Below are 17,570 nucleotides of genomic sequence, written 5' to 3'. Positions count from 1 at the left end.
ACTGCACTAAAGAGTTTCACAGGTAAGGTAACAGTGAAGGGAGCAATTTCACTCCCATTCCTGCTGCAACTGCCTCATGGAATTTATTTAATTACATGTTTAATAAATTTACTAATACATTCCAGAGTATACATTTATCCCCACCCTTTAAGGAAAACCATTTGCTGGCTGTACTTAGAAAATGGGGAATGAAATTTCTTTTCCTTTGCTTCCTGAACAGAACGTGACTATTTGGGGGGTTCACTCACTGCTGGCAAATGGCCATTTCCTGCCTATAGACAGAAAGGCTTAAAAGAACTTATGAAAACCAGTCATAATCCTCTGTAGACATTCAATAACTTATAAAGAAAAGAACGTTTTGATGAGTTAGTGCAAATGAATCAGGAACATATGGATCCTATTTCCCTTGAGTTTAAATTTATAAAGAAAAAACTTCTTAGAAAAATGAACTTTATAGATGTCATTGAACCCAGCAGAAAAACATATGAGATGATTACTCGACTTAATACATTCCTATGTTGCCCTGTGCTTAGCTGAAGCGTACTCAGGTCATTTGTTGCTCAATTTGGACTGTCAAACATACAGCTCATCATGCTCTAATTGTTTTCAGAGTAAAATTCAGGACAGCAGAAGATATTAAAATGGTTAGTATTTTCAACAATTAATTTTAGCTATAGTGGTTCATTTTTAAATTCCTCAAAGAAAGTTAATTTTGTTAATGGTATGAAATTCTGGAAACATTGTGTGTAGCACATATCTGCATATCCAGGGGCCAATCCACAGGTAGGTGATGGAAACGGGCTCCCCTGAAGGACAACAGGGTACAATCAGAAAATCATCTCTTGTAGGCACAATAAATGGTACTCCCATGCCCAGGGAGAACTAATTTTCATAATGTGACTGAGCACTTCATTCTCAAAAGTTTTTTCGGGGACCAATATAATTACACAAACTTCAGGAAAAAAACCTGTTGGCTTTCTTTTACAATTTGGCTACAATAACTAATCAAATAATGATTCAATTGTACATGTTGAAGACGTTTACTAATTTAGTAACGCGTGGAGGCATTTGAGCACATATCGAGACACAATGATCACAGTAAACAAGATATTGGAAATACATTAAGATGCTTTTTAAAAGAGAGCAAAAGACCCCTACTATGTGCAGGGTGCCACAGAAAGCTGACTAGCAACTCCCATGGATATTTCATGTGATTTGAGGTTTCATATTATATTTAGACATCATCAAACTCATTTGTGTCAAAGGACACATGGGACTGAAGAAACAAGTGCTCGTCAGTAGGAAGGCTGTGGTGACCGCTCTCGTACCTTCCAGACAACAGACCCAACGTGAGACTCCAAATGCCTTGTTAGAAAGCCGGTCACATGCTGGTTGAGAGGGGGATTTACTCCCGAGATTCTCACTTAGTAGATCCGTTCAAAGACCCTTCTGCTTAACTGGTCTAATCACTCTCACACACTAGTTGGAAAAATTTTATTTATATAAGCTGCTGTTCTTTCCAGATATTTCAATGTAGTAGATTTAGGGACTAACCTGGTTATCTGAATTAATTATTCCCCTGGTGATTTTCACCTTATTTTACTGATGAGAAACAGTCCCAGAATGGTTATAACATCTTCTGGAATCTCCTTATTCCCAGGCCAGTGTCTCTCTGACGAGCTCAGCAATACCTGGACCATTAGAGGAGCTCTTCAGTGTATAATAGGGCAGGAAAAACAGCCCAGAGCAAGGGAAGATCCTCTAGCTAGACACAGGCAACGTTTATGTTGCAGAATAAACGCAGTTGTGTTATTCTTATGCCTCTAAAGTCAAAACACGAAATGAAAATTTCACAAGGGGAAAATTATTTTTTAAACTTCTTTAAAAAGCCCTTATGTTGGAAACCAACACATCTCAATAAATCCAATAAAGCCCATTTTCCTCCAGCTTTAGGAGAGATAGCTGAAGTTTATTTGTTGTTGTTTGTTTATTTGTTTTTTTCAAGTCACCATTGAGCAAAGAGGACATGTTGGCTAATACTTAGGAGAACTGTCAGAGAAGCAACAGCAACAACAGAAAGAAGTCTATGCACTAGCATCACACCAACGCAGAAAGAAGCTAAGAAATGTATGAAAATTTGGACCAATTAGAAGAAGAATGAATTCATATGTCTTGTCTCATGAAAAGGTTTTGTTGTGAAACTGAAAATAATTTGCGTTGTTTATAATTTCTCTCTTTTTCTCTGCCATCTCTGTCGTTTTGTAAAGAGTGCCCATAACAAAAGCTCTTTGTACACGTAGCAGCTCCCCTTCATTGAACATCACTGGCCTTAGTGCCCAGCAGCTCACATGCCAGTGGTTGGAACCCTTGCTACAGAACCAAGTCTAAGATCAGTAGTTCAGGATCTACCTGAAGCTCTCACTTCCTTGTCTGAGGCCATCAAACTTGGATTCACAGGTGGGAACACTTCATTATAACACTTCATCCAACACAGGTGGAAGGAATTCTTAAATGCCTCAATATACTTCTATTCCTGCTTCATGTAAATGAATAGTCTCTTCACTAAATGTTAAGGATCCCTGGTGTGGAATGAAGACACTAAAACTTACTTCTCTACCTTTAAGTTCCCATGCAATGGAACTTCGAAGGAGTCCACGAATAGAAATAAGAAGTCAGTCTGATTGACAGGGGCATATTAACATGTCCTTCTGTCGCTGGACTCACACTCCAGCTCCTCCAAACCAGCTTTTACCCGAAATTAAAGTGATGTTGTACATCCATAGGTCCACACTCTTGTGAGGTTTCCTCTCATATGTTTTCTGTTGAAGAAATGATGGCTTTGCCAGACTGATACATATATCTTACCACAGTGATTAGTAGTGTCATCATCAAAAGAGGTCTGGTTTTTATAGAGGCCACCTCTATGTTCAAATGTGTTGGAAGAAACAATGAGATGGTTACAGCTCTGGCCACAGCTTCCATCTAAAACAGATTCCTAGCTGAGAGCATTTCCTCTCACAGGCAAATCATTTCATTCCATTAGAATGAGAAAGCACCTTTTTTGTTCTTCCCTTAGTTAAGCTAGACAACAGTGGCATGACTACTGATTTTCTATTCAGCCATAGCAGCACAGGAGTCCTAATCAATTAAAGTGAGGGTAAGACAGACGGTTGTTGTTCATCCCTACCTAAGTAGAAGGAAAATGCATGCTTCCAGCTCATGAAAACGGCTACAGAATGTCCTCTCAGTGTCATCTTTCTCCCTGTGTCAGATGTAGATCCAACCACAAGCTCAGAGGTTTATTTTCTATTTATAAAAATGTCACATCATTTGGATAATCAGCAGCTTTAATTTCATAGGGAGTTTTAAAGGTTGGCTATTTTGAAACCACCATATAATTCAGATCATTTACAGAAAAGCAACATGGTGGCCTCTACTCCTACACTAAATGGGTCAAGGTTGTTTTTCTTGATTCTAAAGACACACCCATATAAATGTTGGGGATCATCTTAAAGACATCCTGATAGCATATGTAAATACTGCTTTACCTTTGGTATACCACCTGAAGAACCTGGAGAATCAGAGAGAATAAAGATTTCTGTTGGTCTACTTATGCTATGATGACCTGGGCAAAGACATGACTGGCTGCGCCTGTGGACTTGCTCCAGAAGACAGCATCAATGGCAATGAATGCTAGAGCTGGGAGAGACATGGCCTATCCTCTCCATTTTATAAATGAGGAGCCCAGAAAGATGGAGTTAACTCTTCAAGGTTATATAAGAAAGTGGAAGAATCTGATTAGAGCCTAAAATTTCTGACTTTTAATTCAATGTTCTAATCTTTGCACAAAGCTTCCTCTTTGAGATGATAATAATAGCCAGTAGTGAAGGACAACATACTTCCTCACACGTAGCTTCCAAGAGCCATAATTCCCATGCCGGTTTCCTGGAAGAGGATTCAACCTACTGTTATATCGTGGACTCACTGATACAATCCTGGAGGTTTGAAAGCTGTCCCATGGTCTCGTGGACTTAAAAGCTATACTTTGCAAAGGGATCCATCTTATTTCAAACACACTTCTCTTGTGCTACTTATTCTTAGCTTCTACCAATTACTGACTTCCATAAAACTTACATGTTTCTTACCTCCAGGTTACAGTGAAGGAAGAGGAAGATATAGCTATCAGTAAATAAAGAAACAAACAAATAATCTTTGACTTATCCCTTGCATGAAGGTAAGTATTGAAAGACTCAATTTTTGAAAGACCTATTACTCACTTTATTATTGAGAACAGTGACTCTAAATATTTTTCCAACCCAACATATCTGAAGAATTGAGAAGTCTCCAATCAAAAGCAGGGGTTCTCGGGAAAGGGTAGAATGAACTCTTCCAAACATGTAGCTTTTTTCGCAAAGGGGAAGCCCTTCAAATTATTCTCAACCTTCCATTTTCTTTAGTTGAGAATTATTCGTTTGAGTTGTTAAAATTAAAAATGGGAGGTCACTCTGTTTTGCTAAAATATATCATATTTTGCCTCAGTTGTGATTCTTCACTCAAGACAGCAGAATGGGCTCCATGACTGCCAACTGCTCAACAATCAGTGACACCTTCAGTAAAATATCCTCCTAAAGTAGGACACCCCACCCCAAGATGGCAGGGAACATGGCTGCTGGCACTTCCTCTGCCCCACATCTCTCAGTTCACCACCAAAGTGAACCCTAATTTTCCTTTCCTAGCTCCAATGTGCAAAACTGTCATAGGGAAAGACTCTAAACAGCCTATTTTGGGTTCCATGTCTACTAATGTATTTTGAGTGGCTAAGTTTGGGTAAGACACTCAACTCTGCAGTAACTGTCACTGGCCACAGAAGCAGGGTTATAGAACACGAAAGTGATGAACTAGTTGACCTTAAGAATTTCCTTTTCCTTGAATTTTAACTACCACATCTGTAAAAGTAAAGATAAAAATATATATCTTGAAAAAAGTTTTGTGAAAATGTGTTATAGAAGAATGCAATAGTATATGTCCCAAACACGAGCCATGGACATATTAGGAGCCAGAAAAATATTGATTTCCCTTCTCTCTTTAGCTATTTCCCATACCTTCTTTACATCTCCTAGAACTCTTTCCAGAATCCCCAGTCCTAGTGGCAAGTATATATATATATATATAAATTTTACACACCCATTAACCATAATTCTACCACCCCCAAGAAAGTATATTTTCAGATTCTCTCCATATCCGTTCTATTTATCTAAAAGTAATGGGGGCATAATGGAGACTGTTCTCCATTTAAGGACAGTTAAGGACAGCTGGCAGAGGAAGGCATGTGTTGATTATAGGTAAGGACAAAAGTCAACAAGCCACCCTAAACTACATGTGACTGTAGGTTGGTATCACTAGACCACCCTGGAGCCTTGATTATCCAGACATCACCTCCTGGAAGGAAAAAAGTTTATTAGACTTTAAAGAGCTCTCCATATAGAGTACAACTAGGGGGAAAGATCCATGGGCAGCCTTACCTCAATGCCTAAAAATGTCTGATTAAAGCCCTCCCCACCCTAGGCACGCTGGCTCACTAACTAAATCAGCAAAATTTATATTCTTTCATATATTGTGCTTTTTATTGAGAGGAACAGGGCTATGAAACTTAGAGGTAAGAGCAAGGGGGTCTAATTTCTGGCTCCAAGAACTTGGGCTGACCTGTTGTGAATAGATTCTAAAGCAGTGTAGTTGTGAAGAGGTAAGTGGATTTGCCCACTTGGCAAGCTCTCACCTGGGGCAATCTCTGGTGACACCAAGTACTTGGACACTCCCACCAAGATAAGGCAGAAGCTTCCCTGGGGCATGGCATTCACTCTAACAATGGGAATTTAGAATCATAAAGAGATGACACTTCTGACAACCAATGTCTGTCACACATCTCAACAAAGAAAACATGAAAATGGGAAAGCTTTGTGTGTGAGTGTGTGTGTATGAAACAGAGAGAGGTGAAAAGGGGGAGGGCAAAGGAGGAAACAAGGAAGGAAGGAAGGAAGGAAGGAAGGAAGGAAGGAAGGAAGGAAGGAAGGAAGGAAGGAAGGACTGTGAATATTTTAAGATGGAAGGAAGGAAGGAAGGAAGATAGATGCAGGGAGAGAGAACACATAAACTATTAGCAAGTCATCAGGGTTCTTGAAGAGCCAAAGGAGCTTGGCATATGCGTAAAGTCTGGGAATAATTTTCTTCAATTATGTCACAGCCAATGAGCATCATGGTTTCCACCTGAAGACCATGCTTGGGCTAGTCAAAGGATACATTTTTATAGCAGCATATTAGAATGATGATTATTATTACCATAACCACATTCCTGCACAGAATGTGAATATTTTAAGATGGAACTTATTTTTCCAAGCACACGTATTTTAAACTTATATTGCACCCAAAACTAAGTCTGGCATAGATACTCAAATGATGTTTGAGAACATAAAAATATGTTCCTCAAGGAGAATACTGAGCACTTCACTTTCTCCTCCCAGGTCTCTGAATGTGAACGACACCCTTGTGTTGTGTAGAACTGAAAGATGGTGCATTATGTGTTTTGCTTTTCTGTAAAGGATCACCCACAGGAATTGAAACTTGGTGTGAAAGATATAATTTTCCCATCAGAAATGTGAGTATCATTTCATGTTTTGTTTAAATCCCTCTTTTAAGAACCACAAAGATCCTAAGGCGTTTCATGTCAGTGACATAAGGCAGGCCCCACACTGGGGTTTTTTGGTGATCCATAATATGATTCTTAAAAAAAAAAAAAATAGTGACAATTTTTAACACTGCATATGTTCATAGACCTCTGCCAAGAGGGGAAAAAATACCCTTGGCACCGGAAGCTAAAGTGAAATGGTTCCTTTGTGATCAAGCAGAAGAAACAAGTTGCTCTGTCCCTCCCTGGTCTTGTCAAATTAGCAGGAGAACAGCATATAAATCTTTCAGGAGGCTGAACCTGTGTTTCCTCAATGGATTCCCAATTCTACTTTCTGGAGTAGAGGAATCTATTCATCTTTTTCAATACTTTATGGATTGTGTGTGTGAATGTTGGAAGGCAGGGGAGGGTGACAGTGTTACTGATTCTACACTGTAGAAACTGATATCTTTACTTCTAAAGGACATCAATGATGAGCTCAAAACCAGTTTTGTTCTCTGGCTACCATCAGTTAACCTTGAGGTCTACACCAGCCTGGGTAAAGTCTGGGACCTTGGCTTACAACAAGTTGCAGAGCCGGATATCTGTCTCAAGGCACGCAGGATCTCATAATGACCTGCTACATCATCAATAGGCACACTGTTTCAAGGGACAAACAGCAACACCACAAGTGTCCTGTTTCCCTCAGAAGGTACAGAGTAAACAATTTAAATGAAAAGGACACGATATTTAATGTTTTGAACAACAATCTGTTTCTGCTAAAAGCACAGTTAAAAAATATTATATGTTAGGCCAAGACCCAAACTCTGTATGCATGGGAGAAAACCTCCCTCCACCTTTCTCCAACACAGAAGAAAACTGATTTTAGTTTCAAAAATGAAGAGCTGAGGTTTCTCCCAGCCAAATATATCCAGGTCAAGCCAGGTGCCCCCTAAGGGCCTTCAAAGATGAACCAACAACAGCTTCTCCATTGAATTGTTCCTGCCCCAGAACAAGGAAGTCTGCTTGTGGCTGAGGGGGCTGTCAGCATGGTGGGGGGAGCAGGCAGAAATTAGGAAATTCCCATGGAGTGACTGTGTGAGAGAGATCTATCTTCAAAAATCTGCAGAGATGCAGCTAGGGCCTGGTTTCAGGTAAACCATGGCCTCCCCTCTGGATGGCTTCACACAACCACAGCTTTAATTAAAGACTCCCAGAATGCCATGTTTCTGCCCATGTATCTGCTACTTTATAAGGTGGTGGGGTGGGTCCAGATTTGTGTCATGCTATAACTGAGGCCTGATTAGTACTTTAGGGATTTCACATTTAAAGGTATCCAGAAAACCACGGATCTTCCAACTTGGAATCTTCATCTTAGATTCTTTACTGTTAGATGAGTTCCCACAAGACTTAAAACAAGAGCTACAGACTGTTTCTGATTAGTTTGTTCATTTAATTTATTCTTTTTTTTTAATTAAGGATTTTAAAAAATTAGTTTCTGGTGTACAAAGCAAGATAATAGTTAAACATTTAAACCCCTCATAAAGTGATAACCCATTTCCCAAGCTACAACCCCTCTGACATCTTATATCGCTGTTGCAATACCATGGACTATCTTCCCTATGTTGTACTCCACATCCTGTGACTAAATACCTATATACTTAGTTATAGTCACCATTCAATATTATTCTACTTCAGCTCTTCAGGTGTATAGTGCATTGGTCAGGTATCTATGCAGTCTATGAAGTGATTCCCCTGATAAGTCCAGTGCCCACCTTACGTTATCTTTACAACATTGTTGATTATATTCCCCATACTCTATTAACTATCAATTTATATTTCTTAATGCCTTCACCTTTTTCACCCTGACCCCAACCCAATTCCCGTCTATCACCCTGATAGATCCAGTACCTGTCTGGCACCATGCATAGTCATTACAATACTATTGACTATATTCCTTATGCTATATCCTACATCCCCATGACTACTGTATAATAATTTATTCTTCCTAATTCCTTTCCCTTTCACCCATCCTTAACCACCCTCCCATCTTAAAGAAGTCCCTCTAAGGGTCCTTGTAATACCGGTTTGGTGGTGACAAACTCCTTCAGCTTTTTTCTGTCTGGGAAGCTCCTTATCTGTCCTTCAATTCTAAATGACAGTCTTGCTGGGTAGAGCAATCTTGGTTGTATGACATTGCTTTTCATCACAGTCTCAGAGATATAGAAGAAAAAATGAGGGTTGCTAGATGGGAGGGGAGTGGGGATGAGGGAGAAGGTGACCCTTAGCACAGTTGGTAACCACAAGATGGCCATGGGGATATGAAAGATAGTTTGGGGAATGTAATCAATAATGTTGTGAAGATTTTATAGGGTATTCAATGGACACTTGTCTTATTAGGGAGACCACTTCATGGACAGTATCGGTGCCTGACCACTGCAGTATACACCTGAAGCTGAAGCTGAATAATAATGAATGTCAACTATAATTTAATATATATTTATGTAGTCACAGGATGTGGAGTACAGCATAAGGAATAGAGTCAGTGGAACTGTAACAGCTATATACGATGTCAGAGGGGCAGCAGATTGGGGGAGGGGTTATCACTTTGTGAGGGGTGTAAATGTCTAACTATTACATTGTTTTGTATACCTGAAACTAACAATAAAACAAACAAACAAAAACCCAAGTGCTACATACTGCAGGATGCTTGCTTCTATGGGGTATTTGAAATCACTGAACATGACCTCCACAATGGAGAAATATCTCACAATGTCAAGCAATTTTTAGCTTTTACAGGGGAAAGATATCCTGTTCTGCTTTCTATGGAGAACATTACAAACAATATGTACATTGCCCCAGAGACCAATAGCTAGATGCCACATGAGTCCCTCAGGTACAGAACAATGGAACAGGCACTGTGAAAACATTTCTTAGGCTAACTTCCAGATCTGAAAGGAGTGTCTCAGAGCTGTGGAGTGGGGAAATCACTATTTCACAAGGAATGATATTTTTAGACTGTATGAAAAGTACAGAATGTGTTAAACTACAGAAGGTAACACAGAACAGCCACCCCAAGTTAGGAGTCTGGGCCACATTTCCGCTGCTCATTTCCATAGCCTCCCCCTATTTTGCTCACTTGTCTCTGTAATAAAGTTTCTACTTAACAAAAAATGGGCACTTGTGAAACGTTATTATGCCACATGCTGTCAATTTTTATAGCAAACTCTGATATTCTTTTCTTTTGATTTTCTGAACTCAGAAGTTAATTCTTAATGTAGGCAAAAATGCCAGTGGGTAACCTTCATCCCTTGCCGACCTCATGTTTGATCCCTGGGTATCTCTGCCACATATCTTATCTCTTCAGTCATAATTTCCATTTCTTTATATTTCTGTTCTGTGTTGTAAGGTAATTCATCTCTCTGGTCTTCTCAGAGCAAAATTCAGTTCTCAGTAGTGAATATTCTTTTTTTGTTTTTTTTCAACTTTTCAATCAGAAGTCATTATACTTTTTAGTTCTGATAAGTCGTTTTTATGCCCCAATTACAGCCTCTTGAAGATTCTCCTTCTCTTTTCATTAGAGCTCTGTTTCATCTCTTCTGCTAAAGCCACTGCAGTCAGAAGCAACTGTACTATTTGTTCAGCTGGGCTCCCTCAAGTCCCTGTGTCCCCTTTAATTTGTGACAACAGCACCCACACAGTTCACGCTTTGGACAAATGAAACAAGTGGATGCTGGATGTCAGAAATATGATTTTCCTAGTACCGTCCATTGGGCCCAAGTGCTCCAATCAGGCCTTTCTGGATATGGAAATATCCAGCCACATAAGCTGGGGGTGATCTGTGTAATTAAATAGAATTAAGTAATGACTGCTTTTGGAGAAAAAAGACATCCTTTCCTGAGAGTTTAGAAATCAGAGAGTAAGTAAACGATACAATGTGAAGGCTCACTAATCACATGACATTATCAACCACTTATGGTCAAAAGTCATGAAGATGTGCATTGTTGAATCATATACTTATCTGACTGAGGGAAATATGGTGACTGATAGGAGAGTCACATTCCATGGACTTCCCATGTTTTGAAAAGAAATTTTCAAAAGACCTGACCAGCTTAAAATCCCAGAGGACATAAATTTGCCGACTAAACTCAACCCTAGCTTTGCCTCAAGCAGGGCTGATTGACACTTGAATGGGTCAACACAGTCATGTGGGGCCACGTTAAGCAGGTGAATGAGTAGGGAAGATAATGTGCAAAAAGGAGAGTTAATGGCAAAGAGATATGAGAGAGATTGAAAGAGAAGTTGAGAGAAGAATGAAAATGAACTACTGTGCTTCTTGTTGAATTTGTTTGCAGTTCCAGTCACTCAAGTAAGACTCTGCTCTAGTTCCAGCCCTTGAACTTCAAAACTTTTTTCTATAGTTTATTTATACAATATATCTTCCTTTATATAAGTTAACTTGAGTATATTTCTATTTCTTGCTACCAGTCTCAAACTAAGACCCAAACCCAAGTAAAAGTTATGATAATCTGATCGACTTTATCATGTCTTTAGTTCTGACTTCTTTCCTGAATTTCAGATTCAAATGTCCAACTTTATGTTTGAAATCTTCATTATATATCTAGAAATCATCTCATGCTTAACTGGATTCTCCTTTTCTTTATTTTTTTATTTATATACAATGTGCTCTTCTACTGAGTTTCTCAGTAAATGCACCAAAATTTACTGAGGAGCTCAGTTCAAAAACCTAGTGGTCATTTTTGACTCTTCTGTTTTCCTCATATACCATATCTGATTTACAACTCTGATAAACATCACTGCTGTTTATTGATATCCAGTTGCCTCTATTCTGCAGTTCTCTGTTCCCTAGGTGTCTTGCTCTGGACAACGAAATGTGAGGAAAAGTACATGCACTGTTCCTTTGTAGAAACATTTAAGAGCTCTATCTTTTCCTGTCAAGTGAGAGATCATATTTCACATGGTAGAGGATCTGTCAGCCTGGGTTCTTGACTAAGCCAGCGCCCTCTGTTGATTCAAAATACACAAATACGGTGAGCAAAACAGAAAAACCTTTGCTGTTCTACGGCACTGAAATTTGGAGATTTGTTGTAACTACAGAATAAGCCAGTCTACCTCAAAACAATCCCCAAATCATATTGGCTCTATTGTCAAAATATCGGGGGTCCAAAACAATGTATATAAGTGGACACTTTGGTCAATGCTGCTCAAGCAGTAGTTGCCTTACTCAGAAGTGTCTGGATGCTGATGGTAACTACTTTGAGCACCTCTTGTAATCGCAGACGTCAAACATGACTTGTATTCATCTTTTGTTATCAGTATATATCTAGTATTACAATTTCAACAGTGTTTTCCTTTCTTAAAATGTGTATACATTTTTTTTGGCACACTCTTATATTCTAAACTTGATGCTGTTACCTCCTTTTCCACCATCACTGTATTCCAAAACCCTTCATCTCTTGCCTGGATTTACTGCAGGAGCCTCTTAATCCATCTTCCCTTTTCTACTCTGACATCTCTCAAGTCCATTTTCCAAGCAGAAGCCAGACTTTCTGTCATTTTAAAGGTAAATCTGACCATGCCACTCTGCCAAAACCCTCAACAACTTCCCAATGGTCTTAGAATAAAAATAAAAGTCTCTCCATGAACCCCAAAACTCTGTGATCTGTCCAAATTTGTATCCTGCCATTCTTTTACCTCTCTGCTCCAACCACATGATCTCTCTTAACTTTTCTTGTAAAAAGTAAACTCATTCTCCCCTCAGGGTTTTTCTCTTGCTGTCCCCTCTGTGTGGAATGTTCTATTTCAAGACCTCTGTGTAGCTTGGCTTGATCCTTCCCATCATACAAATCTTTGTTGCAAGATCACATCCTTAGAGTACCCTGTACATCATCTAAAACCACATCCCCAACAATTAACTACTCAATTATTCTGCTTTACTTTGTAACATAATCTTTGAATTATCTTATTTATTTATTTGTTTAATTTATGTTTCTCTTTTTCCTAGACTATGAACATTGTAAGGAAAAATTGTGTTTTCCAATGTTCTGTACCTGTTATCTAGAAAAGTTTCTTGTGCTTAATGAGATTCAATAAATACTTATCAAATGAGTGAATTCATGAATAAATAGCTTAAACAATCAGGATGTCAAAACAATACTGCAGTGAAGAGACAACTGAATAAGAACTAATACTTTTTCATAAATCCTTAACTTAGTTTGTATCTTCGTGGAGCAAAACATAAATCAAAATATTGGTAGATTATCAATTTGTATAGCTTCCATCTATGTCTTACCACTTATAATTCATTTATTAAGTAAAACCTGAATTGTTGAAGTTAACTTGTTTAAATTAGCCAATGCATATTGAAACAAGAAGCCTTTTAAAAGATAATTAGCACTGGATACGTTTAAAGTTTCAATCACAACTAAATTATTTTTTTCTTAATCCAAATTATTTAAATTTCTTATAATACACCCAAGAAATGAGCAAGGAAAGGATATAAAAGCAAAAGAACAGACTCAAAGACAGGGTAGGCTAGTAAGGACATTAGAGCAAAATCCATTAAGTAGGAAACACTAAGATAACAAATTTCTATGGAAAATGACTTTCTGAATAGTTTAATTACCAGGAATCCATCAGTAGAACTCAAAAATGAACTGTAAATGTGACCAACATGTTTCCTCTTCATCATCATCTCCTTGATGTTTTGTGTGGTTATGTGTACTTCCATCACATGCCAAGATGCCACATGTGAACTTCCTTTACTGGGGAAAGTCCTTGGGTTATTATTTTAGTGGAAATAATGGATTTGCACCAATATGCTAGATCAGGTATCAACTTTTACTCACAAAACTCTATATTTTTGCAAAGCAGATGGTCTAGGTGAGGAGCCTTTACTATGACAAAGAGCTATATGGAAGTTACCAGCTTTCAAAGGGATTAAACTCCTTTCCCTGGCCTTAGTAGCATTCTAAGGAAGAATGACTGTTAGAGTCAGGAGGGCTGAGTCAGATACTTGCCTCTGTAACTCTGAAACCTTGAAAATGTAATTTAACTTTTTGATTCTAGATGAGGATAACAATACTTATCCTAGAAGTTTCATAAGATTGTTGTGAAAATAATACATGCTAAAGACATGTTTTAATATTTTTTTCTGCTTCTTTGAGATTATTAAAATTATCCTCTTAATTGAAGTTATATATGTATACATTTCAAAGTAAGAGGAAAAGAATGAGCAAGCACCAAAATTCATATGTTTTGCCATTTGGTCTAAAAATATCTATATCTGTTTAAAAAATGTTAAAATTAGTAGAAAATAGCACTGCTGTTTCTTTAAACACGCAAAGTCACCAAGAGCTATAGCTCAGTAGTAAACTCCCATGTTCTATTTCCAAACCCAAAGATCTCCAAATAATCCTTTTACTATCCAAGGAGAAAGCTAAATTCATGGTCTATCATAAATAGAACAGAATTCTTTATAGCACTTATTGAAATACCTGAGGAGAAAATCAAAATCAGAAGAAAAATGCACAAGATTGTACATTATATGAAACCTATTTGCTGTTATAATATGTTAATTGCCAAACATCTGAAATCAAAGACTCCATAGTGTCTCTAGTTATTGTGCTGTTTTGTTTAGTTGAGTAATTTTTTTCTGCTTTTCACTAAACATATCCCAAAGCTCTTATTAAATAAGCAAAATAGGAGGCATGATAAATACGCTAACGGAAGCATTTAGTTTCAGAAAATTCCTGATTGTGACAACTTAGCTACCAAATATCCAAGCCCACTCCTATCTTACCCTCAGAAGTCACTTTATGGAAGTTATTAGTTATAAATAAAGAAAGCTCATTATACCAAAAATTTCCTGTACCCCAGAAATACCCTGTCAACTAAGATAACTCCTTAAGGAAAATAGCACAGGAAGATCTCTTAATCTTACTGAAATCCATACTGTTCTCTCTTACACACAAAACCCATACTATATAACAACGTAAAAATGAGATCATGGCTAAATGAATCTGATCACTTTGCCGGTCTTCACCCCCAAAACTAATCAATATAATCCATTCAATCAATTAATTATAAGAAATTATTCCATCACTCAAGTAACCTGAATGAAGCATGGTCAGCTAGCTTTGGCTCAATGACTATTTTATATTTGATAAGTATAAAAGAAGTGTATTTGCTTTTTTGAAATTTAGGAGCAAATTATATCATTCTGAATGTTCACTGATTAAGTGGTTCTCCCTACCTCATGGTGATTCTTGGTCAGCCATTCCTTAATGGTGCTGAGGGCAATGACTGCAGCTGGCTCATTCGGGAAACCTAAGTGAAGAACAGAATAAAACAAATTAAGGGGAAAAAGTAGATGAAGGAAATACAGAAGTCTATCATGGCATGATACTTTTTTTTTTTTCTCATTTAAAGATTACTAATTCAACCTATTAGTACTGAGCAAAGCAGGCCTTAGTGAGGTATACAGGGTTATGGAGTCTGTGATCCTACAAATAAGGCATTAATTAAGGGGGTTGGACCTATCCCAATCTAGAGTCTAAAAGCAATAAAGAATTTGTCTCTTCAGTTCTACAACATATCAGTTAAACATGTATTTGCGTGTGCTTACTAGCTTTCAGAGCACTCATATAATTTCCTCAGAAGAGGTGTTAGATTAAGGTTTGCTACTCTCAGTTTATAAACCAAGTGTATATATAGCTCAGAGAATACACATGGCTGACTCAGGGTCACAGGACTAACAGTACTCCATCAAGGAACTGACACAAGACAGGGCAAATAATTTGCCAAACAGCCACACAATTGAAAGCTATTATCAGAATTCAAAGGAGGTAGTGCCTGCTTCACTTAGGGCAATTGGAAATGATGTTTGACATGAAGGCAAGATGAACTCACCTGATTTTATAGTATGAGTTTGGTTTTAAAGGGCAGAAAAATTGACACACTTATACTCTGTCCCAGTGAGCACGAGCACATATCAGAATTTCTAAAACTCATCCAAAATGTCCCTTTAGTTTATATAATCCAAATATATCCTGAACTTGCAGAATCTTCAGACATTCAGCCAACAGAGATAAAAGCATGTGAAGGAATAAGCTTATAAGTTATACTTTATGGGGCAGAAAGAAGAAGAGACGGGAGTGACTAGTCTACTGAAACTACTCTCCTTAAGCTCCCGCTGACTTCTTCTTTTTTTTTTTTTTAATTTAAATTTATTGGGGTGACAATTGTTAGTAAAATTACATAGATTTCAGGTGTGCAATTCTGTATCACATCATCTATAAATTACATTGTGTGTTCACCACCCAGAGTCAGTTCTCCTTCCATCACCGTATATTTGATCCCCCTTACCCTCATCTCCCACCCCCCAACCCCCTTACCCTCTGGTAACCACTAAATTACGTTCCCCAGATTAATTTTCATACCCCGTGGCCATCCTGTGGTCACTTCTTAATCACCAAATCCCATAGCCTCTCAATCAGTCTTCATCTTCTCTGGTATTAAATGTGCTTGCCGAGTTTTTCATGTTCCTAGATCTCTTCCCACCTGGATTTCCTTATTTTAAGTTTATTTTTTATTGTTTTAAAGTGTACAAGTCAGTAACTTTTAATAGGTCTACAAAATTGTACGACCATCCTCACTAAGTCCACAGTATTTTCTTCATCCTCAAAGTACCCGTTGGCAGTCACTCCCCCACCTTCCCTCTCCGCGACCCCTGGCAACCGTTAATCGACTCTCTGTCTCCTTTTGGATTCTCCTACTGGATTCTTCAACACCGCCTTCTATGTCTCCTCCTACCTGTTTGACCACCCCTGGCTCCTTTTTCTAGGAGCACCTGTTAAATGCATGCCACTCCCAACACCATAAACTCAGCTTTCTTCTTCCTCTGCACTGAACTTTAGCCAGCTGCAGCCCCCACCATGTCTATGCGGATGTCTTCTATTCAGGCAGGCTCCTGTGACATTGGCCATGCAGATGCAGAAAGAGAAGTGTTGCTGAAACAGAGAGATCTTTGATTTAAAAGACCAAGTTTTGTTGGAAGGTAGCTTATATTAGTGGTTTAAATCTCAAAAGACTTTCAGAGAAGACATGTGAGAGAGCTGTTGTTTGTCCTTACTTCCGAAAAATAAATATTGCTTTTCTGATTATGTTTCTGACTGTTTTGTACATTAGGAAAGGGGACAGAATAAAGTTCGGCCAAGCTCCAATCGAGTACTGTCATATGACAAAGAGAACCACTGTCATATCAACAATGTATAAAAGTGCTTGAAACTATGTAAATTCATTTATGACATTTGGGATTGTGGATTTGTTTTGAATTATTTTATCCCATGCATTTCCCTTAAATGAAGTCTTCAAAATGTAAAACCCTTCATATTAGAACGACCTGTTAATTAACTAATCAATTAGCGAATTCTTTAAACATATTATTCCTGAACCAGAAGAGTGTAGATATATAGACACTTTTAAAGAGTCCCTGTCCTCTAAAGCACAAAGTCTGGAGGAGGAAATCAACAAGAGGTAATCACAATAAAGCATGCCAAGTATATTAGGGATGTTGGGGACACAGATGAAGAGAACTAAACCAGAAAGGAGAGGCTTTCTACGAAACAATAGAAAGTTTAGGGAGGGGAACTCTAAAATGGTGAGAGAGGAGACATTGTCCTCAGAAGTGAGCTACGATCAGCAAGGAATTCACGGAAAAGGTGAGGGAAAGTAAAGGGAGGACAAAAACAGAAGGAGTACCTGTGATGCAAAGAAAACCAAGGAGGTCAGGATGGGCATTTGTGGTTAGCGGTTAATCAAAGGAAGTTTTTTCAATCCAACTCTCCCCTGAGTTTAGCTCCTACATTTGTAATCACCTGGATACCCA

At 38.2% G+C, this 17,570-nt stretch overlaps 1 protein-coding gene across 2 annotated transcripts in view; it reads right to left on the bottom strand.

Moving 5' to 3' along the window:
• The window catches only part of MACROD2 (mono-ADP ribosylhydrolase 2), a 2,095,255-nt gene that overhangs the window by 529,470 nt on the left and 1,548,215 nt on the right, over nucleotides 1–17,570 (bottom strand). For both annotated transcript variants that reach the window (XR_004421812.1, XM_033094758.1), the window contains exon 8: nucleotides 14,937–15,010. Coding sequence is in view for 1 of the 2 variants with exons in the window: in XM_033094758.1 (XP_032950649.1) it covers nucleotides 14,937–15,010 (74 nt within the window). In the remaining variant the exon portion in view is untranslated. The remainder of the gene's footprint in view (nucleotides 1–14,936; nucleotides 15,011–17,570) is intronic.

This window comes from Rhinolophus ferrumequinum, chromosome 23 (assembly GCF_004115265.2).
Source record: "Rhinolophus ferrumequinum isolate MPI-CBG mRhiFer1 chromosome 23, mRhiFer1_v1.p, whole genome shotgun sequence".
Taxonomy (NCBI): Eukaryota; Metazoa; Chordata; class Mammalia; order Chiroptera; family Rhinolophidae; genus Rhinolophus; species Rhinolophus ferrumequinum.
This window is presented reverse-complemented; position numbering and strand designations above follow the sequence as displayed.